Source organism: Grus americana, chromosome 27 (genome assembly GCF_028858705.1).
Source record: "Grus americana isolate bGruAme1 chromosome 27, bGruAme1.mat, whole genome shotgun sequence".
In the NCBI taxonomy this organism is placed as follows: domain Eukaryota; kingdom Metazoa; phylum Chordata; class Aves; order Gruiformes; family Gruidae; genus Grus; species Grus americana.
Window position 1 is genome coordinate 264,056 of NC_072878.1, and position 21,773 is coordinate 285,828.

The window sequence follows — 21,773 nt, forward strand, 5'->3', positions numbered from 1 at the left end:
TTCATGGTGTTCTGGATCCACCCCACGTAGTTGCAGACCTTGGTGTAGACCCCCGGACGCCCGGGCAGGGCGCAGGTCTGCAGCCCCCACGAGACGATTCCTTGGAGGGTCCCGTTACAAGACAGTGGCCCACCGGAGTCACCCTACGGGGAGAGGGGACAACGTTGGGTGGCGTGTGGGTGGGGCTTGGGGGACACCCCAGAGTGTGAGGTCAAAATTGGGGGAACACCTCGGGATGAGACTCCCAAGTTGGGGGCGGGAGGAGGAACCCGTTGAGGCAGAAGATCCTTGGTGGGACAACGACGGGGTGGGGTGCTGGGATGGGTGGAGATTTGGGGTGGCCACCCCCCACCCAGTGGGTGCCCCCCACCCTGCCGCCGTACCTGACAGGAGTCGATGCGTTGGTTGCGCACCCCGGCGCAGAGCATGTTGGGGGTGACGCGTTGGGGGTAGGCGCGACGGCAGGTGGCGTCGGGGATGATGTCGACGTAGGCGCAGATCAGGTGCCGGGGCAGGGTCACTGCGGGGGGGGGGGGAGCAGAGGAGCATGGGAAGGAGGTGGGGACACACCCCAGGAGCTGCTGAGCTGCTCCTCACGCTACTCAGAGGTTACTCACAAGTTACTCGTAGGTTACACGTTGGTTACGTACAGGTTAGTAGTAGGTTACTTACAGATCACGCACCAGTTACTTACAGGCTATTTGTAGGTTACTTATAGGTCACGTTTCAGTTACTTACAAGCTACTTGTAAGTTACTTAGAGGTTACTTATAGGTTACGGATCAGTTAGTTACAGCCTACTTGGAGGTTACTTATGGGTTGCTTACAGGTTATGTATTAGTGATATATGTTAACTCCTGGGTTACTTAGAGGTTATGCATTGGTTATTCATGGGTTAGTGGTTATTCATCACTTAGTCATAGGTTACTCGTTGGTTACTTAGGGGTTGGTCGTCTGTTAGTCCACCCTCCTCCTCCCCAGGGACATTTACACAGGGGTTCCTCACCCCAGCAAGCACTCCTGCTCCATCCTTTGGCACACTCCTGGCTTACTACAACTTTACTCTAGTCTTGCTTTATGCTAGGCTTACTGTGACGGTGCTCCCTGTTTACTACAAATTTACTCTGTGTTTCCCATGATCTCCCCCTACGTTTCGCTGCAGCTTTGCTGTGACTTCAGCCTGGCTCTGCCACGCCTTTACTACAGCTTTACGACACCTTTTCTACAAGGCTGCTACAACTTCCTTACAGTCTTACTATAATTATACTCCAGGCTTACTACGATTTTAGGCAGATTTCTCTACAGCTTTGCTGTGATAATGCTTAGGCCTGCCACAACTTTACCACGGGCTTGCTACAAACCACAGGCTTACTACCATCTTATTATGCGCTTACTATGGGTTTACTCCGACCTTACTATGGGTTTACTATAGGTTTACTAGATCTTTGGCGGCTCCTCCAGGCTTACTATGACTTTACTCCGGGTCTCCTCTCACCTTGAGGGGTGGTGACAGTTCCCCATCCTGAGACGAGGCAGGTGGTGCCGGGGGCGGCGCAGGCGCGGGGCAGTGGGAGGGGCCTGACAGCACGGCCCAATCCCACGGGGCGGTTCAGCTTGAGGAGCATGAGGTCATTGTCGAGCGTGGTGGGGTCGAAGGCAGGGTGGGGGATGACCTTGACCACCAGCCGGTCCTGCTCCGTCCCCTCGCGCTGCTGCAGGTCGTTCTCCCCCAAACGCAGGCGCAGGCCTCTGCGGCCGCCCCCCGGGGAGGGGACACAGGGACATGGGTCACGTCCCTCAGGGTGTGGCTGATGTCATCGTGTTCCCCACCCCCACCCAAAAAGGACGTGGTGTCCCACAGCCACATCCATCTGCCATGGAACTTGTCACCGTGCCAGGACGTGTCCCCCTGTCTCCACCACCACCCGTGTCCATCCCCAGGACGTGTCCCTCACCACCACCCGTGGCCCTGTCCCAAGGACTTGTCCCCTGCACGTTGTCCCCATCCCTGTCCCTTGTCCTCCAGCCATGTCCCCGTCCCCATGGCATGTCCCCATCCCCGTGGTATATCCCCATCCCCATGGCATGTCCCCGTGAGGTGTCCCCATCCCCGTGGTATATCCCCGTCCCCATGGCATGTCCCCGTCCCCATGGTATATCCCCATCCCCATGGCATGTCCCCGTGAGGTGTCCCCATCCCCGTGGTATATCCCCGTCCCCGTGGCGTGTCCTCGTCCCTGTGGCGTGTCCCCATCCCCAGGGCATGTCCTCGTGAGGTGTCCCCATCCCTGTGGTATATCCCCATCCCCATGGGGCGTCCCCGTGAGGTGTCCCCATCCCCGTGGTATATCCCCGTCCCCGTGAGGTGTCCCCATGGCGCGTCCCCACCTGCTGTTGCAGTGCGCGGCCGAGAGCACCCAGTTGTCCCGCAGCAGGATCCCACCGCAGCGCACGGGGCTGTAGATATAAACCTGCCAGGGCTGCGAGTAGGGGACGCAGGGGTAACCCCCGATGATCCGGTCCTCGTCCTTCGTCATCCGCCCTCTCGGTGGAGACGTGGGGACACAGGATGGTTCCGTCCCTTCCCCGACATCTTTTTGGCCATGGGGACACGGGCCACCAGATGTGTCCTGTCCGTAGGTTCCTCCTGGCAGAGGGATGGGGGGGGTCACCAGATGTTCCGTCTCCAGGTTCCCTCATAGGGAAATGGGCCACCAGACATGTCCCCTCCCCATTGACATGGGCCACCAGATGTCCTCTCCCCATGGATATGGGCCACCAGACGTCCCCTCCCCATGGATGTGGACCACCAGATGTCCTCTCCCCATGGACATGGGCCACCAGACATGTTCCCTCCATGGGGACACGGGCCACCAGATGTCCCCTGTCCACAGGTTCCCTCCATGGGGACATGGAGACGGGGGGGGGATGGAAGGGACGTGGGGACACCAGGGGACGTGGGGGACACGCGAGGGACCCAATGTACCTGTCAGCAGCAGGAGGAGACACGTGATGGGCAGCAGCTCCATGGTCCTGAGGGGGACGTGGGGGGTCAGTGGGGACACCAGCCTGTCCCCTCCTGCCTGTCCCCTCCTGCCTGTCCCCTCCTGCCTGTCCCTGCACCCCTCCCTCTGTCCCTCCATCTGGCCTTCCTTCTTCCTTCCTTCCTTAAATCCCTCCTTCCTCCCCTTCCATCCTCCTTCCTCCAACCATCCCACCTTCCATCCTCCTCCCCTTCCATCCTCCTTCCTCCCTCCTTCCATCCTCCTCCTCCCCTCCTTCCTCCCCCCTTCCATCTCTCCTTCCTCCCTCATTCCATCCTTTCCTCCTTCCATCTCTCCTTCCATCCCCCCTTCCTCCTTCCTTCCTCTTCCCATCTCTCCTTCCTCCCCCTTCCATCCTCCTCCTTCCCTTCTTCCATCCTCCTTCCATTCCTCCTTCCATGTCTCCTTCCTCCCCTTCCATTCTCCTCCTTCCTTCCATCCTCTTCTTCCATCCACCTCTCCTTCTTCCCTCCTTCCATCTCTCCTCTCTCCTTCCTTCTTCCCTCCTTCCACCTCGACTTCCTCCCTCCTTCCTCTCTCCTTCCTCCCCCTTCTATCCCTCCTTCCTCCCCCCTTCCATCCTTCTTTCTCCTTCCATCTCTCTTTCCTCCCCCTTTCTCCCATCCTTCCTCCCTCCTTCCATCCTTCCATCTCTCCTTCCTCTTCCTTTCTATCTCTCCATCTCTCCCTCTTTCCTCCCTCCTTCCTCTCCTTCCATCTCAAATTCCTCCTTCCTTCCATCCTCCTCATTCCCCTTCCATCTCCTTCCTCCCTCCTTCCATCCTCTTTCCTCCATTGCTCCTTCCTCCCCCCTTCCATCTCTCCCTCCTTCCTCCCTCATTCCTCCTTCCTTCCTCCCCCTTTCATCTCTCCTTCCTCCCTCCTTCCATCGTCCTTCTCTCCTTCCTCCCTCCTTCCCCCCTTCCATCCCTCCTCTTCCCTCCTTCCTCACCCATCTCTCCTTCCTCCCTCCATCCATCCCTCCTTCCTCCCCCCTCCCTCCTTCCTCCTTCCTCTCCCCTTCCATCTCTCCTTCCTCCTTCCATCTCTCCTTCCTCCCCCTTCCATCTCTCCCTCCTTCCTCCCTCTTTCCTCCTTACTCCTTCCTTTCTCTCTCCTTCCATCTCCCCCTCCTCCCTCCTTCCATCTCTCCTTCCTCCCTCTTTCCTCCTTACTCTTCCTTCCTCCCCTTCCATCTCTCCTTCATCCATCTGTCCTTCCTCTCTCCTTCTTCCCCCTTCTTCCCTCTTTCCTTCCCCCTTCCATCTCTCCTTCCTCTCTCCTTTCTTCCCCTTCCATCTCTCCCTCCTTCCTCCCTCTTTCCTCCTTACTCCTTCCTTCCTCTCTCCTTCCATCTCTCCTTCCTCCCTCTTTCCTCCTTACTCTTCCTTCCTCCCCTTCCATCTCTCCTTCATCCATCTGTCCTTCCTCTCTCCTTCTTCCCCTTCTTCCCTCTTTCCTTCCCCCTTCCATCTCTCTTTCCTCTCTCCTTTCTTCCCCTTCCATCTCTCCCTCCTTCCTCCCTCTTTCCTCCTTACTCCTTCCTTCCTCTCTCCTTCCATCTCTCCTTCCTCTCTCCTTCCTCCCCCCTTCTTCCCTCTTTCCTTCCTGCTTCCATCTCTCCTTCCTCTCTCCATCCATCTCTCCTTCCTCCCCCCTTCCTCCCCCCTTCCCCCCCCCCCGCCATCACCCTCCGTCCTGATGCGTCCTTCCCGTGGCAGCGCGGCGTCGCTCGCCTGTCCCCACCTCTGGGTGCCCAAGGGTGTGGGTGGGTGGCGGAGGGTGGGGACCGATTTTGTCACGGCTTGGGCGGGGCTGGGTCACCTTGCCCCTCCCCCTGGGGATGCCTGGAGGGGGGGGAGGGGCGGGGGGGGGAGGGGTGGAAGAAGGAGGAGGCTGTGGGTGTCGGGACGCCCGGATTTCCCTCCCGCTGCGGTTTGGCGAAGCTCAGTCCCGGCTCTTCCACCTGACCCATCCCTTTCCCCCTCTGCCTCAGTTTCCCTCTGGCTTCGTTATCTGCCCTAATTAACCCCAGAATTAAAGCGGGCTGGGGCGGCGATTCGCCCACGTGACTCATCGGCTTCCCCCCCCCCAAAAAAATAAATTGGCCCACTTTTTAGCTTGATTTTTGACCCGTTCGGCCCAATTTTGCCCAATTTGGAACACTTCCGCCCAATTTGGCTCACTTCGGCCTGTTTTTGGCTCACTTCTGCCTGATTTTGCCCACTTCGGCCTGCCTTTGCCCAGTTCTGCCCAGTTTGACCCACTTTGGCCCAATATTGCCCATTTCTGCCTGATTTTGGCTCACTTCTGCCCGATTTTGCCCACTTCTGCCCATTTTTAGCTCGCTTCTGCCTGATTTTGGCTCACTTCTGCCTGATTTTGCCCGCTTCTGCCTGGTTTTGCCCACTTTGGCCTGCCTTTGCCCAGTTCTGCCCAGTTTGACCCACTTTGGCCCAATATTGCCCATTTCTGCCTGATTTTGGCTCACTTCTGCCTGATTTTGCCCGCTTCTGCCTGGTTTTGCCCACTTTGGCCTGCCTTTGCCCAGTTCTGCCCAGTTTGACCCACTTTGGCCCAATATTGCCCATTTCTGCCTGATTTTGGCTCACTTTGCCCGATTTTGCCCACTTCTGCCCATTTTTAGCTCGCTTCTGCCTGATTTTGGCTGACTTCTGCCTGATTTTGCCCACTTCTGCCTGGTTTTGCCCATTTCTTCCCATTTGTGGCTCACTTCTGCCCGATTTTGCCCACTTCTGCCTGGTTTTGCCCACTTGTGCCCCCCAGGTGCCCCCCAAGGGGCCACGAGATGCCACGGAGATGCCGGGGGGGTTTATTGGGGGTGGGAGGTGGGTCTGGGGTGGGGTTGGAGGTCTGGGGTGCGGTTGGTCCATCGTGGTGGGCTTGGTCCATTCATGGTGAGATCTGTGGTGGGTTTGGTCCATCCGTGGTGGGTTTGGTCCATCCATGGTGGGATCTGTGGTGGGTTTGGTCCATCCGTGGTGGGTTTGGTCCATCCGTGATGGGCTCTGTGGTGGAGTTGATCCATCTGTGTGGGGTTAGTTGATCTCTGGTGGGGTTGGTCCATCCATGATGGGGTCTGTGGTGGGGTTGATCCATCTGTGGTGGGGTCAGTTGATCTCTGGTGGGCTTGGTCCATCTGTGATGGGGTCTGTCCATCCATGGTGGGGTCTGTGGTGGGGTCAGTCTGGTCACGGTGGGGTTGGTGGTAGGTTCAGTCCATTCATGGTGGCATTGGTCTGTCCGTGGTGAGTTGGGAGTGTCCATGGTGGGGTCAATCCAGCCACGATGGAGTCAGACCATCTGTGGTGCGGTCAGTCTCTCCATAGTGGGGTCAACCCAGTCCCTGGTGGGCTTGGAGTGTCCATGGTGGAGTCAGCCCATCCATGATGGGATCAGCCCAGCCATGGTGGGGTCCATGGTGGGGTAGGTCAATCCATGGTGGGCTTCATTGGTCCTTGATGGGGTCAACCCAACCACGATTGGGTCCATCGTGGGGGGCTCAGTCCATCCGTGATGGTGGTGGTGGATCTACGATAGGGTTGATCCTTTCTTGGTGGCTTCAGCCTGTCCATGGTGGGGGTCAGATGGTCCCTCTTGGGTTCCATGATGGGGTTGGTGGGTCTGTGATGGGATTGGCAGGTCCATGGTGGGAAGAGGAGGACTCAGTCCTCCCCTATTGTCTTCTGGATCCATGACAGGTAGTTGTAGACCTGGCTGTAGACCCCTGGCTTCCCCACCTGCCCGCAGGGGTGGTCACCCCACGAGACGATGCCTTGAAGGACCCCGTTGCAGATGAGGGGCCCCCCTGAGTCACCCTGGGGACAAAAGGGACCATGACAGGACCTCGGCCACAATCCCTGGCCAAGGAGGACACCAGGGAGGAGGTGGCCAGGGAAGGGTGGGGTGGCAGGGACTGAAGAGAGGTGGCCATGGGACATGAAGATGTGGCCACCAGACATGAAGATGTGCCCATGGGATGTGGTCGTGTCTTGAAACCCAAGGGACAAAGGAGACCAAAGGGACGTGGTTATGGGTGGTGGCAATGGGACACGGGGACACACGCCTCAAAGGTGAGGAGACATGGCCACGTGAGGTGGGTACGTAGGGATGGGACGTGCAGATGCGTCCACGTTTCAAGGGACAAGGAGGTGGCTGTGGGACAAGGGGACGTGGTGATGGGACATGGGGATGTGGTGATGGGACATGATGTGATGGGACACGGGGACGTGGTGATGGGACACAGGGACGTGGTGATGGGACATGATGTGATGGGACACGGGGATGTGGTGATGGGACATGACGTGGTGATGGAACATGGGGATGTGGTGATGGGACATGATGTGATGGGACATGGGGACGTGGTGATGGGACACGGGGACGTGGAGGTACCTGGCAGGAGTCCCTGCCCCCTGCAGCCACGCCGGCACACAACATGTCCTCGGTGACTTTGCTGCCGTAGATCATCTGGCACTGGCTGTCATCCACCACGGTGATGTTGACGCACTGGGGGGTGTCAGGGAAGGACTCTGGGATGGGAGGGGACACGTGTCACCATGGTTGACCCCACCCCACCCAGTGCAGATAGAGGTCTCCATCCCTTGGCCATCTGGGTCCCTCATCTCCAGAGATGCCACCACCCCACCCAGTGCAGGTTGAGGTCTCCATCCCTTGGCCATCTGGGTCCCTCATCTCCAGAGATGCCACCACCCCACCCAGTGCAGGTTGAGGTCTCCATCCCTTGGCCATCTGGGTCCCTCATCTCCAGAGATGCCACCACCCCACCCAATGCAAGTTGAGGTCTCCAACCCTTGTCCATCTGGATCTCCTCTGCAGAGATGCCACCACCCCACCCAATGCAAGTTGAGGTCTCCATCCCTTGGCCATCTGGGTCCCTCATCTCCAGAGATGCCACCACCCCACCTGGGTCCCCCCATACCTTGGGGGCTGGTGGTGGTGCCCCATCCCATGACGGTGCAGTCGGTACCGGTGGCCGGTGGACTTGTGGGCAAGGTCACGGGTTGGACGTAGGGGGTGATGGTGAAGGGGGGCTCAACGCGCAACAGCATGAGGTCATGGGCATAGGCGTTGTCCCCCTCTGCGGAGTTGAAGTCGGGGTGGACCACGACCTCCACGGCCATGGCATATTGCTCCTGCCCCGTCACCGTGACCAGGCTGTGCTCTCCTGCCCGCACCTGGATGTGGCTGGTGGGGTGGGGACAGGACAGGGGACACATGAGGGACGTGACGTCACCTTGGGGACATGGAGGGGTGGGGATGTGAGGGACATGGTCATGGAGAGGTGGGGACGTGGGCATGGAGGGATGAGGACATGAGGGATGGGGGACATGAGGGACATGGCCGTGGAGAGGTGGGGACGTGAGGAATGGGGACATGAAGGACATGGTCATGGAGAGATGGGGTCATGAAGGACATGGTCGTGGAGAGGTGGGGACGTGAAGGACATAGCCATGGAGAGGTGGGGACAAGAGGGGATGTGGGCATGGAGGGATGAGGACCTGAGGGATGGGGACAAGAGGGACATGGCCATGGTGGGACATGAGGGATGGGGACGTGAAGGACATGGTTGTGGAGGAACGTGGTCATGGAGGGGTGGTGATGTGAGGGACAGTGATGGAGAGATGGGGACAAGAGGGACACGGTCACGGAGAGGTGGGGACGTGAGGGACATGGTCATGGTGGGACCTGAAGGACGTGGCCATGGTGGGACGTGAGGGATGGGGATGTGAGGGACACAGCCATGGTGGGACATGAGGGACATGGTCATGGTGGGACGTGAGGACACGGCCATGGTGGACACGGCCATGGGGAGGTGGGGACATGAAGGACATGGTCATGGTGGGACGCGAGGGAAATGGTCATGGTGGGACATGGCCATGGTGGGACATGGCCGTGGAGGGGTGGGGCACAGGTGATGATGACCTAATTCTCTTCCCAGTTCCCCTCCCAGTTCCTCCCAGTTCCTCCCAGCGCTTCCTGGATCCTCTCCCAGTCACTGCCAGAAATGCCTGAGCAGGGGCCCCAGTGCTCCCAGTACAGCTCCCAGTGCCTCCCAGTGCTCCTCCCAGTGCTGCCCCCAGTGCTCCCAGTGCTCCCAGTTTCCCCCCCAGTGCCTCCCAGTGCTCCTCCCAGTGCTGCCCCCAGTGCTCCCAGTGCTCCCAGTTTCCCCCCAGTGCTCCCAGTCCCCTCCCAGTGCTCCCAGTTCCCCTCCCAGTACTCCCAGTTCCACCCCCCCAGTGCCTCCCAGTCCCCCCCCCAGTGCTCCCAGTTCCCCTCCCAGTACTCCCAGTTCCCCCCCCCAGTGCTCCCAGTACTCCCAGTGCTCCCAGTGCCCCTGCAGTGCCTCCCCGTCCTCTCCCAGTGCCTCCCAGTCCCCCCCCAGTGCTCCCAGTTCCCCTCCCAGTGCTCCCAGTGCCCCCCCCACCTGGTCTGGCAGTGTGCGGCCGTGAGCACCCAGTGGGTGCTGAGCAGGGCCCCCCCGCACTGGTGCTGGTCGAAGTAGAAGAGCAGCACGAGGCCGGGGTGGCCCCGGGGGGGGCACTCGCTGCCCCCCAGGATCCGCTCGCCCCACGGCCACCCTGGGGGGGGGGGGGGGAGGGGAATGATATTGGGGGACACCGACACCCCCCCCCGGGGACCCCCCACCCACAGGGACACCCCCCCCCCAGCACCCTCTTCCCCCCCCCCCCCGGGGACCCCCCCTGTACCCCACCCTGCCCCCCCCCCCCCAGGGACCCCACACACCCACAGGGACCCCCCCCCCCCGCACCCCCACCTTGGGGACTCCCTGTACCCCCCAACCCCCCACCCTGGGGACTCCCCCTGTACCCCCAAATCCCCCCCTTGCCCCCCCCCGCACCCCCCTGCCCCCCCTCAGGGACCCCCCTCACCCTCAGGGACCCCCCAGTGTCCCCATGGACAAGCCCCCCCCCGCCCCCCCACCCTAGGGGCCCCCCAACCCCCACCCTGCCCCCCCCCAGGGCCCCCCCCCACCCCCAGGGCCCCCCCAACTCCCACCCAGCCCCCCCCCCCCACCTTGGGGACCCCACCCCGCCCCCCCGCCCCCCCCCCCCCTCACCGGGGGTCCCCAGCACAAGCAGCAGGAGGAGGAGGAGGAGGAGGCGCAGGGCAGCCATGGTGGGGGGCCGGGGGTTGGGTGCTGGGGGGTGGGGGGCGGGGGGGGGGCACTGGGTGCCCCCGGTTATCAAGGCTTCGCGTTAATTATTAACAGGGCTCGTTAACCGCCCCCCCCCCCCCCGAGTGTTTGTTCGGTGACGTTCCCCGGGCAGGTGCCACGTTCACACCCCACCCCCCCCCCACCCCCCCCCGTGCCCCACGGCGTGGGGCGGCCGTGGGGCAGGTGTGGGGCAGCCGTGGATTGGCCATGGGGTGGTCGTGGGGCAGCCGTGGGGCAGAGGCAGGGGGTCCTGGCACCTGGGTGCTCTGGGGCAACGGGGTCCCCTTGGGGTGAAGTGGGGCAGCCGGGATGTCTGGGTCCCCTGTAGGGTCTGTGGGGTGATGTGGGTCCCTATGGAATCTATGGGGTGAAGTGGGTCCCCTATGGAATCTATGGGGTGATGTGGGTCCCCTGTGGTATATCTATGGGGTGAAGTGGGTCCCCTGTGGAATCTATGGGGTGACATGGGTCCCCTGTGGTATATCTATGGGGTGAAGCGGGTCCCCTATGGTATATCTATGGGGTGACATGGGTCCCCTGTGGTATATCTATGGGGTGAAGCGGGTCCCCTATGGTATATCTATGGGGTGAGATGGGTCCCCTGTGGTATATCGATGGGGTGAAGCGGGTCCCCTATGGTATATCTATGGGGTGAGATGGGTCCCCTGTGGTATATCTATGGGGTGAAGCGGGTCCCCTATGGTATATCTATGGGGTAACGTGGGTCCCCTGTGGTATATCGATGGGGTGAAGCGGGTCCCCTATGGTATATCTATGGGGTAACGTGGGTCCCCTGTGGTATATCGATGGGGTGAAACGGGTCCCCTATGGAATCTATGGGGTGAAGTGGGTCCCCTGTGGAATCTATGGGGTGATGTGGGGCGGGGTGCCCCCATTCCCAACCCGGCTGCCCCCCTGCCTGCCTCCTGCCTGCTCCCTGCCAGATTAACGCGGGATTAAGCAAGCCCCGCCCCCCGACGCGGCGGGACAACAACTGTGCCTTGGGCGTGGCGTGGGCGCTGAGGTCATATTATGGGATGGTCGTCATTAATGCTTAATTACAGTCGTAACGATTTTAGGGCCATAATCAAGGGAACAAAACAGCCTCGTTGCCCGGATCGGGCCCGTGGCGGGTGATTGGTTGGCAGTGGTGGAAGCCACGCCCCACTGGGGGAGGTGACAGCCCCTCATGTGGGATGCTCGACCAATGGGGTGGCTCCATTTTGGGGGGTGGGTCTTGGGAAGAGCTCAACCAATGGGGTGGCCTCACCTTGGGGTGGGGTGGGTCTTGAGGAGAGCCCAACCAATGATATTCCCCTGATTTTGGGGTGGGAGGGTCTTAGGTTGAGCCCAACCAATGACATTTCCCCAATCCAAGGTAGGTGGCTCTCAGGGAGTGCCCAACCAATGGTGTTTCTCCGATCTGAGGTAGGTGGGTCTTAGCAAGAGCTCAGCCAATGGTGTTTCCCCAATTCAGGGTGGGGCGGGCTGGACCGCCTGGCTGCCGTGGCTCCGTCTTCTCTTTGAAGCTCCAGGGTTGGTGGCCACGACCCCTCCCCAGATGGCTCCTACCTGACCCTCCGTGGGGATGTCCCCATTGTGGCCATGCCACCGAAGTCAGGGCCACCAAGCGTCTTCCTCAGCAAGCCAAAGCATCTCGAGATGCCTCCTCCAGAAGGAAGGAGACCTCTTGCCTTGCCAACTTGTCCTCCTGGTGGCCATGAAGCCCCCAGGGCTTCCATGGGCACCATCTTAGAAGACAAAGGACCCTCCCCAGAGGTGGGGCAGGGTGGAGAAGGTGACCTCCCGGCACCGCCTTCGGGGGACAAAAAGGCACAACTGAAACAAACACATGGCCACCAGCCTAAGAAGAACTCAGTAGACATTGGGTTGACCAACCGTCATGGGGTTGGGTAACCCTTGTTGGATTGACCAACCCTTGTTGGGTTGGCCAGCTTTCATCGGTTGGGTGACCTTCACTGGGCCGACCAACTTTCTTGGGTTGACCAACCATCACCAGCTTGGTTGACCCTTGTTGAGTTGGCAGGCTCTTGTTGGGTTGGCCAACCGTCATTGCGTTGGGTCACCCTCATGGGATTGGGCGACCCTTGTTGCATTGGTTGATGCTTGTTGGGTTCTTCATTCTCATCGCGTGTCTCCTTTTGGCTAGGCCATTGCCGGGCGGCCAGCTGTGATTGGGCAACCATCTTTGGTTGGTAAACCTTGTTGAGTTGACCAACTCCATTTGGGTTGAAGGACTCATCCACCAGCATCCCATGTCCTCAGTGCCACCAAAAGGCCACCACAGCCCCAGGTTTTGGTCCTTCTGAGATGGTAGGAGAGCACGAGTGAAGGAAACGAAGTTTGTTGTCAAATAAAACCGACTTCTGCTCCCCGGAAAGTCACTTTTTTTGGGGGTGGTGGTGGTGGGAAAGGTCTGACCTCAAAACGAAACCCATGGCCACGAGTGGACACTGGGCCTGTGGACAACCTTGGAGGAGAAGCGATATCTGGGATTGATCTTGAAATCTAATTATTTTTGGAAGGTGGTGGTGGGGACGACAGGTTGAAAGGACAAAATTTCCCACCAAATATCACAACATTTTAATTTCTCCTGCCTTCCCACCCACCCTTTCACCAGCTTCACCAGGTGACCCCCTCAGCTCTACCCACAACCTCGCCACAGCTTCTGTTGTCCCAGCGTCCTGCCCCGGCGAGCAGTGGTAGAGCGGACGTGGTCCTCCGACCTCCCTCTGACCACTTGGAAGCTGCTGGAGCGTCACTAGTTGTCCTTCATGATCTTCTGGATCCACTGGGCGTATCTACAGACCTTGGTGTAGACACCAGGTCTCTTGGGCTGCCCACATTTCTCCATGCCCCAGGAGACGATACCTTGGAGGGTCCCGTTGCAAACCAGAGGTCCTCCGGAGTCACCCTATGGAAAGACGTGGTGTGAACCCACCATTCTCCACTGGATCACCCAACCTTTGTTGAGTTGGCCAACTCCCAGTGGCTTGACCCACCTCATTGGATCATTTGACCTCTCTAGGTTGGCCAACTGTTGTTGGGTTGGCCAGCCATTATCATTGGGTTGGCCAACTGCCGTTGGATTGGTCACCTCCAACTGGTTTGGTGAACCTTTTTGGGGTCGATAATCTACAACTGGGTCAACCAACCCCTGACGTTGGATTGTCCACGTCTTGAGTTGTTCCACCATCATTGCGTTGGGTGACCAACTCCCATTGGGTCAACTAATGCTTGGTGGCTTGTTTAACCATCACCGGGTTGGTCAACCACACCTGTGGGTTGTCCAAATCTCTTTGGATTTGCCAGCCGTTGCCAAATTGGCCGATTCTCCTTGGGTTGGCCAACCCTTGTTGGGTTGAAGAACATCACTGGCTTGGGCAACACCTCTTGGGTTGACCAGTTGTTGAGTTGGCCAACTATGAATAATTTGGACCGATTCGGTTGAGGAACATCACTGGATTCATGGATTCATGAGCCACCGTGAGGTCAACCAACAGAGGAAGACCTCGTGGTGACGACGAGAGGACACTTCCCGGAGGGAAGACAACCTCCCTGGTGACAAATCGGCAGAAGAGGACATTTTGACCGTACCTGGCAAGAATCCCTACCGCCTTGAAGACTCCCGGCGCACAGCATGTTCTCGGTGATGGAACCGGGGTATAACCGGCGACACTCGGCCATCGAGAAGATGGTGACGTTGACGCACTGCAAGACGTCCGGGTAAGAAACTGAGACGGGAAACGGAGGGACGGGGTGGGAGAAGAAAGAAACCAGAGCAATCGACCCGAGAACCGGCAGAAATTCACCCACCTCCCCCCCCCCGCAAAAATACCCCCCCTCCCACCGCCGACACCCCGTCCCACCCCACCCCGGAGGAGAAGAACTTGTGTGTCTCACGTGGAGATGCTTTGGTTTGGGGAGAAGAAATGAAGGGTGGTTTTTTTTTTTTTTTTGGAGAGCATTTTCAAATTTGACGATGGAAAAGCTCAGCTCCGCCCCCCCTCCCCGTGGGTGAAAATTCCTTGGAAGGGGAAAATTTCCAAAAATTCGGTCTTTTTTTTGGGCGTTGTTTTTTTTTTTCGGGGTGGTTCTCTGAAATTCCGTCTGTCTTCACTTTGTTACAGGTTTTTTTTTCCTTTCGGTTCCTCTAATTTCATTTTTGGCTGGTGCTATTTTATCCCCTTTCACCCATTTTATCCAATTTCACCCATTTTTTATCCATTTCACCCATTTTTTTCCATTTCACCCATTTTTTTTTCTTCCAGGATTTTAATAGTTTTAATTGAATTCTCTGTATTATTTATTTCAATTTTATTCTCCTCCCTTTATTCTGCTGAACTGATTTCCTTCCATTTAATTAATCTTTGATTTTCATTAATTTTTTTTTTAATTATTTTCCCCTTTTTCTTTCCCATATTCCCTTTCTGTTTGATGGAACTCCGTAAGATTTATTTCTCGTTTGATCCGATATTCGATTTATAGAACTTTAGATGTTTTTAGGGCGTTTCTTCTCACTTCGTTTCATCATCTTTGGTATAAATTAACCCAATTTTAGGTTATTTCCTTCCTTTTCCTCCTCCGCTGCCCCTTTTTGGTTTTCATTTCTTAAGAGAGGACCCAGATGTTCAGGAGATCACCCAGATGTTCAGGAGACCACCCAGAGGTCCAGGAGACCGCTCAGATGTTCAAGAGATCACCCAGATATTCAGGAGACCACCCAGAGGTCCAGGAGACCACCCAGAGGTCCAGGAGACTGCTCAGATGTTCAGGAGACCACCCAGAGGTCCAGGAGACCACTGAGATGTTCAAGAGATCACCCAGATATTCAGGAGACCACCTAGATGTTCAGGAGATCACCCAGATGTTCAGGAGACCACCCAGAGGTCCAGGAGACCGCTCAGATATTCAGGAGAGGATGTAGGTGCCCAGGAGAGGACTTGGGTGTTCAGGAGATGACCCAGGTGTCCAGGAGAGGACCCAGGCACTCATGAGAGGACCAAGGTGCCAAGGAGATGACCCAGATGTCCAGAGGGGGGAAACCGACACCTCCAGGAGGGGACCGAGACCTCTAGGAGGGGACCCAGATGTCCAGGAGACCACCCAGATGTCCAGGAGACCACCCAGGCATCTCAGAGAGGATCCAGGTGCTCCTGAGAGGATGCTGGTGGCCAAGGGGAGGGACTTGGGTGTTCAGGGGAGAAACCAGATGTCCAGGAGAGGACCCTGATGTCTATGAGGGCATCCAGGTGTCCAGGAGAGGACGTAGGTGCCCAGGGTGGGACTTGGGTGTTCAGGAGAAGACTCAGGCATCTGGGAGGGGATCCTGATGTCCATGAAGGGACCCAGTTGTCCAGGAGAGGACACAGGTGCCCAGGAGGGTACTTGGGTATTCAGGAGAAGACCTGGGCATCTGGGAGGGGACCCAGGTGTCCAGGAGAGGACCCAGGTGTTCAGGAGAGCACCCAGGCACTCATGAGAGGACCAAGGTGCCAAGAAGATGACCCAGATGTCCAGGGGGGAACCCACACCTCCAGGAGAGGACCCAGATGTCCAGAAGACCACCCAGGCATCTCAGAGAAGATCCAGGTGCTCCTGAGAGGATGCTGGTGGCCAAGGGGAGGGACTTGGGTGTTCAGGGGAGAAACCAGATGTCCAGGAGAGGACCCTGATGTCTATGAGGGCATCCAGGTGTCCAGGAGAGGACGTAGGTGCCCAGGGTGGGACTTGGGTGTTCAGGAGAAGACCCAGGCATCTGGGAGGGGACCCAGTTGTCCAGGAGAGGACCCAGGCACTCATGAGAAGACCAAGGTGCCAAGAAGATGACCCAGATGTCCAGGGGAGAAACCCACATCTCCAGGAGAGGACCCAGGCATCCAGAAGAGGCCACGGGTACTGGGTACCTTCTGGGGAGGTGGTGGCCCCCCATCCTGATGTGGTGCAGGTGGTGCCAGGTTCCGGGAGACAGGAGGCCACGGGGACGGGCTGGATCCTGTTGGTGAGGGTGACGGGCGTCAGGAGTTTCAGCATCATGATGTCGTTGTCCTTGGTGGTGGGGTCATAGTCGGGGTGTGCCAGGAACTTCTGCACCATCTTCTGCACCTCGCCCCGCTCCCGCGTGTAGAGGTTGTGCTTGCCCAGGCGGATGGAGGTGATCCTACAGCAGGCAGGAGGGATGCGTGGGACATTGTGACGTGGCCGTGGGTCCTGTGGGACGTGGCATGGCTGGGACACGTGGGAGATGGCAGCACGGCCATGGCATGCGGTCAGGACACGGGTGGGACATGGCGTGGCCCATGAATGGGGCATGGAGACCACGATGCAGCCATGGCACGTGGTGGGACACAGCATGGACAGGACATGGGTGGGACACGGCGTTGCCCATGCGTGGGACACGGGGTCTGCAACACGGCCAGGAGACATGTGGGACATGGTGTGGCCCACGTGTGGGACACGGGGTCTGCAGCATGACCAGGACACGTGTGGGACATGGTGTGGCCCATGTGTGGGACACGGGGTCTGCAGCACGGCCAGGAGACATGTGGGACATGGTGTGGCCCACGTGTGGGACACGGGGTCTGCAGCATGACCAGGACACGTGTGGGACATGGTGTGGCCCATGTGTGGGACATGGGGTCTGCAGCATGACCAGAACACGTGTGGGTCACGGTGTGGCCCACGCGTGGGACACGGGGTCTGCAACATGGCCAGGAGACATGGGGGACATGGTGTGGCCCACGTGTGGGACATGGGGTCTGCAGCACGGCCAGGAGACATGTGGGACACCGCGTGACACACATGTAGGACACAAGTTCTGCAGCATGGCCAGGACACGTGTGGGACATGGCGTGGCCCACGTGTGGGACACGGGGTCTGCAGCACGACCAGAACACATGTGGACCACGACAGACCACAGAGACCACACCATGTCCATGACCAGCGGTGGGACCATGACACAGGCCGCACGTGAACCACGAAGACCACGACACGTGGGAACGGGGGCACACCACGCCAAGTTGACGTGACGCGCTCGGGGGCGCGAGCTAACGGGACGCGGGAGATCTTCACCCTTACCCCGGTGTGGTGCAGTGGGCCGCCGTCACCACCCACTGCCTGGCCACGAGGACGCCGCCACAGTAGAGCTTGTACATGTCAAGGATGGCCACCTGCCACGGCTGCGAGTGGGGCTCGCAGTCCATGCCACCCACCACGCGCGTTTCACCCGCCACCGAAGACGCTGCAAGGGATGAAGGACCGGGGGAGAACACGTCTCAGTGCCACCACATCTCCACCTTCGGTTGGACCCTCCGCCCCCTGTACTCACCCGTGGATGCCACCAAGACCAAGGTTCCCAGAAGCTTCACGGTGCCCCATAGCCTGGGGGCTGCCGTGGCTCGTACCTCCATCGCCGTGGCCGCTGTGGGGCAGAGGTGTTAGTCCCGTGGTGGGGGTTTTGGGCTTCGCCTGGACCTCTTGGCTGACTCCCAGCTCCAGGAGAAGGCGAGATGTTTCTTGGGGGGTATCATGGTACCTCCTCATACTTTGGGGTGGGGTGGGGAGGGGAATTGTGGTGGCTCCACACTATTTTGGGGTCTACAGCAGTGTGACGGGGTGTCCCCCCCCCCACATTGGTCCCCTCCGCCCAGAGGTCGAAGCTGCACAATTCGCCCCGTCATCGTGCTTTTGCAACGGTGACATCATTATCCCGAGTGCCACGGCGGCAATCAACACAGTCATCGTTAATGAGGCCCGTAATTATGGGCTCCACCAACTCCTCCGCCTCTCCCACCTTGTCTTGAGGCGATTGACCTCCCAGCACCTCACACTGCCCTTGGATGCCTCCCTCGGGCTGGGGCTGTGGGTCGTACCCCCTGGAGATACGAGCTTGTGGCCCCCCCAACCATGGTTGGGGGTCAAGGTTCTTCAAGACTGAGGGTTGGAGACACCTTTGGGTGTGGGTCATTGCTCCCCGTGGAGTTGTGGGTTGTAAGGACATGGGTCATTGCTCCTGGTGGTTGTGGGTTGTGGTCCCCCATGGCTGTGGGTTATGGTTCTCCGTGGGTCATGGTTCTCCATGGCCATGGGTCATGGTTCCCCATGGTTCTGAGTCACGGTTCCCCATGGCCGTGGGTTGGAGGCACCCATGGTTCTGAGTCATGGGTTCTCATGGCCATGGGTTGGAGGCACCCATAGCCATGGGTCATTGCTCCCCATGAATGTGGGTCACGGTTCCTCATGGCAGTGGGTCATTGCTCCCCATGGAAGAGGGTTGTGGGCCCCACAGAAGTGGGTCAAGGCTCCACGTGACTGTGGGACACGGTTCCCATGGCCATGGGTTGGAGCCACCCATGGGTGTGGGGCACCACTCCCTGTGGACATGTGCCATGGGCCCCATAGATAAAGGAAGTGGGCCCCATGGACGTGGGAGGCGGACCCCATGGATATGGGTGGTGAACCCCATTGATATGGGTGGTGGGACCCATGCACAGAGGTGGTGGGCCCCATGGACGTGGGAGGTGGACCCCATGGGTATGGGTGGTGAACCCCATTGATATGGGTGGTGGGACCCATGCACAGAGGTGGTGGGCCCCATGGATATGGGTGGTGGACCCCATGGGTATGGGTGGTGGGCTGGAGAAGGTGGGGGCTGAGGGAGGAAGGTTGAGGATGGAGGGATGGAGAGAGAGCAGAGATGGAGGGGTGGATGGAAGGAGGGACGTGGGGAAGGAGGGATGGGGTCAGCATGGAGAAGGAGAGATGGAGATCGTGAATGGAGGAAGCATGGAGAAGGAGGGATGGAGTGATCAGGGAGAAGAAGGGATGGATGGAGATCTGAGATGAAGGGATGGATGGAGATCTGGGATGAAGGGATGAAACAAGCGTGGAGAAGGAAGGATGGAGATGAGGGATGGAGGGATGGAGCAAGCGTGGAGAAGGAAGGATGGAGATCAGGGATGGGGCAAGGCTGGAGAAGGAGGGATGAATGGAGATGAGGGATGGTGCAAACATGGAGAAGGAAGGAAGGATGGAGATTAGGAATGGGTCAAAGATGGAGAAGGAAGGAAGGAGATCAGGGATGGCTCCCAGATGGAGAAGGGGGGATGGATGGAGACCAGGAATGGAGGGATGGATCACACTTGGGGAAGGAAGGATGGATGGAGATCAGGGATGAAGCAAGCAAGAAGGAGGGAGGCTGGAGACCAGGGGAAGGAATGACCATGACCTGAAGGGGCCCCATCACCCCCCCACCCACCACCCCCATCCCGACAAACCTCTCCGCAGGTCCCCGCTGTGCCCCGCCGGGGGCCGGGGTGATGGTTGTGATGGTGGTGGTGGTGGTTGTGGTGGTGGTGGTCCCGCCTCGCTCCTTCCCAGCCGAACTTTCCCAATTCCTGCCCGACGTCCCGGCCGGCCGCGGGGACAGTGATGAATCCCTGGTGTCTCCTCTCTCTCTTTGTGTGTCCCCTTCCACCCTACGCCAAAAGAAAACCGTCCCAACCGGCCCCGGCGCGTCTTCTCCTCTTCCTCCTCCTCCTCCTTCTTCTCCTCCTTCTCCTCCTCCTTCTCCTCCTTCTCCTCCTCCTTCTCCTCCTCCTTCTCCTCCTTCTCCTCCTCCTCCTCCTCCTCCTTCTCCTCCTCCTCCGTCGCCGCCGCTGCTCCGTGCCCGTCCCTCCCACGTGAGCGCCGTCGGTTTTATAACGTCTGACGGGCGCGAAGACGCCTCCTTCCCTAATCCCTCGGCGCTTCCGCGGCACCGCCTCGACTTGCTTCACGGAGAGCGGGCGGCGGCAGGCGCGGATTGGTCGGTCGGCTTCGGTGGTCATCGTCGCGGCAGCGGCGATGCGGAGGAGACGATTGGATACGGTTGGGTCCAGAGACGTGGAGGCGTCGGTAAACCGAGGAAGGTGATTGGTCGGTGGCGTTGGAGGTAAACGTGTGACGTTGGCCAGCCGGCTTTGGAGACCAACACGATCGGATTGGCCAATGACTTTGGAAGGTCGTGCTTGGTGATGGGTCAACTGGCTTTGGAGATGTGGATGTGTTCATTGGCTGATGGCTTTGGAGACCGGCATGTCCTATTGGCCAGCTGCCTTTGCAAGCCAACAAATCCCATCGGTCAGTGTTGGAGATCAGCACGTGCTGACTGGCCAGCCGGCTTTGGAGATCTGGACCTTCTGGTTGGCCACCCAGCTTTGGAGACCACCATGTGCTGGTTGACCAACCAGCTTCAGAGATCAGCATGTGCTGACTGGCCAGCCGGCTTTGGAAATCTGGACCTTCTGGGTGGCCAACCAGCTTTGGAGACCACCATGTGCTGGTTGACCAACCAGCTTCAGAGATCAGCACATGCTGGTTGGCCAACCAGCTTTGGAGACCAGCTGACTGGCCAGTCAACTTTGGAGACCATCTCACATAGGTTGACTAGCCGGCTTTGAGGGCTGGAGCAGAAGACCGAAGCTGTTGCACATCCACACATCCATGACACATGTTTACACGTCCATGACACGTGTCCACACGTCCATGACACATGTCCACACGTCCATGACATGCATCCACACATCCACGACATGCGTCCACACATCCACGACACATGTCCATGACACGTGCCTACACGTCCATGACACACATCTACATGTCCATGACACACGTCTACACATCCACGACACGTGTCCACACATCCACGACACACACCTACACGTCCACGACACGTGTCCACACGCCCATGACATGCGTCCACATGTCCATGACATATGTTTACACATCCACGACGAGCGTCTACACACCCACGACACCCGTCCACACATCCACGATGCGTCCACACGTCCACGACATCCACGACACAAGTCCACGCATCCACGACGCGTGTCCACGCGTCCACATGTCCACAATAGGTGTCCACACGTCCGTGACACGCGTCCACACACCCACGACACGCGTCCACACGTCCACGACATCCACGACACAAGTCCATGCATCCATGGCACGTGTCCGTGCGTCCACACGTCCGCGACACGCGTCCACACACCCACGACACGCGTCCACACGTCCACGACATCCACGACACAAGTCCACGCATCCACGACGCGTGTCCACGCGTCCACGCGTCCACAATAGGTGTCCACATGTCCGTGACACACGTCCACACACCCACGACATGCGTCCACACGTCCACGACATCCACGACACAAGTCTACGCATCCACGACGCGTGTCCGCGCGTCCACGCGTCCACGATAGGTGTCCACACACCCATGACACACGTCCACACACCCACGACATCAGCGACGCGCGTCCACCGCACGTCTCCCCGACGCGTCCACGCCACGCGTTTCTCCACCTGCGCTCGCCCGCCCCGCGGGTGCGCGCTCGCGCTAGAGGGCGCTGTCACCCCGCGTCGCTTGCACGCTCCCGAGGGCGGGGCTTGTGGCGGAGGAGGGGCGTGGCCAGGAGGCCGACCCCGGCCCGCGTAAATCCCAAGCGGCCCCGC

The 21,773-nt window shown here is 59.1% G+C and overlaps 3 protein-coding genes across 3 annotated transcripts; all 3 read right to left on the reverse strand.

The window, feature by feature from the left end:
- Positions 1 to 13: 13 nt before the first annotated feature.
- Positions 14 to 1,870, reverse strand: LOC129196831 (kallikrein-14-like). The gene is made up of 3 exons (XM_054804802.1): positions 1,836 to 1,870; positions 1,495 to 1,748; positions 14 to 520 (listed from the first exon to the last, which is right to left on the reverse strand). The coding sequence occupies exons 1-3, from the start codon at positions 1,868 to 1,870 to the stop codon at positions 144 to 146; spliced, it is 666 nt and encodes a 221-aa protein (XP_054660777.1). The 3' UTR covers positions 14 to 143.
- Positions 1,871 to 5,860: 3,990 nt separating this feature from the next.
- On the reverse strand, positions 5,861 to 10,256 carry LOC129196994 (trypsin-like). The gene is made up of 5 exons (XM_054804959.1): positions 10,164 to 10,256; positions 9,510 to 9,663; positions 8,004 to 8,269; positions 7,457 to 7,593; positions 5,861 to 6,882 (listed from the first exon to the last, which is right to left on the reverse strand). Exons 1-5 carry the CDS (start codon positions 10,219 to 10,221, stop codon positions 6,730 to 6,732), a joined length of 768 nt encoding a protein of 255 aa, XP_054660934.1. The 5' UTR covers positions 10,222 to 10,256; the 3' UTR covers positions 5,861 to 6,729.
- Positions 10,257 to 13,044: 2,788 nt separating this feature from the next.
- On the reverse strand, positions 13,045 to 17,720 carry LOC129196832 (kallikrein-13-like). The gene is made up of 4 exons (XM_054804803.1): positions 17,361 to 17,720; positions 16,190 to 16,746; positions 13,881 to 14,017; positions 13,045 to 13,197 (listed from the first exon to the last, which is right to left on the reverse strand). Exons 1-4 carry the CDS (start codon positions 17,483 to 17,485, stop codon positions 13,045 to 13,047), a joined length of 972 nt encoding a protein of 323 aa, XP_054660778.1. The 5' UTR covers positions 17,486 to 17,720.
- Between the last annotated feature and the right edge of the window lie 4,053 nt (positions 17,721 to 21,773).

What these genes read in the sequence shown, in the direction of transcription:
- LOC129196831 (XM_054804802.1), bottom strand. Translation starts at nt 1,870, where the DNA reads ATGGATGTGGCTGTGGGACACCACGTCCTTTTTGG. An exon ending in GGACACCACGTCCTTTTTGG is followed by an intron (nt 1,749 to 1,835) that starts GTGGGGGTGGGG and finishes GGGCGGCCGCAG; the next exon opens with AGGCCTGCGCCTGCGTTTGG. An exon ending in AACTGTCACCACCCCTCAAG is followed by an intron (nt 521 to 1,494) that starts GTGAGAGGAGAC and finishes CCCCCCCCGCAG; the next exon opens with TGACCCTGCCCCGGCACCTG.
- LOC129196994 (XM_054804959.1), bottom strand. Translation starts at nt 10,221, where the DNA reads ATGGCTGCCCTGCGCCTCCTCCTCCTCCTCCTCCTGCTGCTTGTGCTG. An exon ending in CACCACCACCAGCCCCCAAG is followed by an intron (nt 7,594 to 8,003) that starts GTATGGGGGGAC and finishes CTCCCATCCCAG; the next exon opens with AGTCCTTCCCTGACACCCCC. An exon ending in GGGGCAGGGACTCCTGCCAG is followed by an intron (nt 6,883 to 7,456) that starts GTACCTCCACGT and finishes TTTTGTCCCCAG; the next exon opens with GGTGACTCAGGGGGGCCCCT.
- LOC129196832 (XM_054804803.1), bottom strand. Translation starts at nt 17,485, where the DNA reads ATGGACTGCGAGCCCCACTCGCAGCCGTGGCAGGTGGCCATCCTTGAC. An exon ending in GCCCACTGCACCACACCGGG is followed by an intron (nt 16,747 to 17,360) that starts GTAAGGGTGAAG and finishes GTCATGCTGCAG; the next exon opens with ACCCCGTGTCCCACACGTGG. An exon ending in GGCCACCACCTCCCCAGAAG is followed by an intron (nt 14,018 to 16,189) that starts GTACCCAGTACC and finishes TTCCCGTCTCAG; the next exon opens with TTTCTTACCCGGACGTCTTG.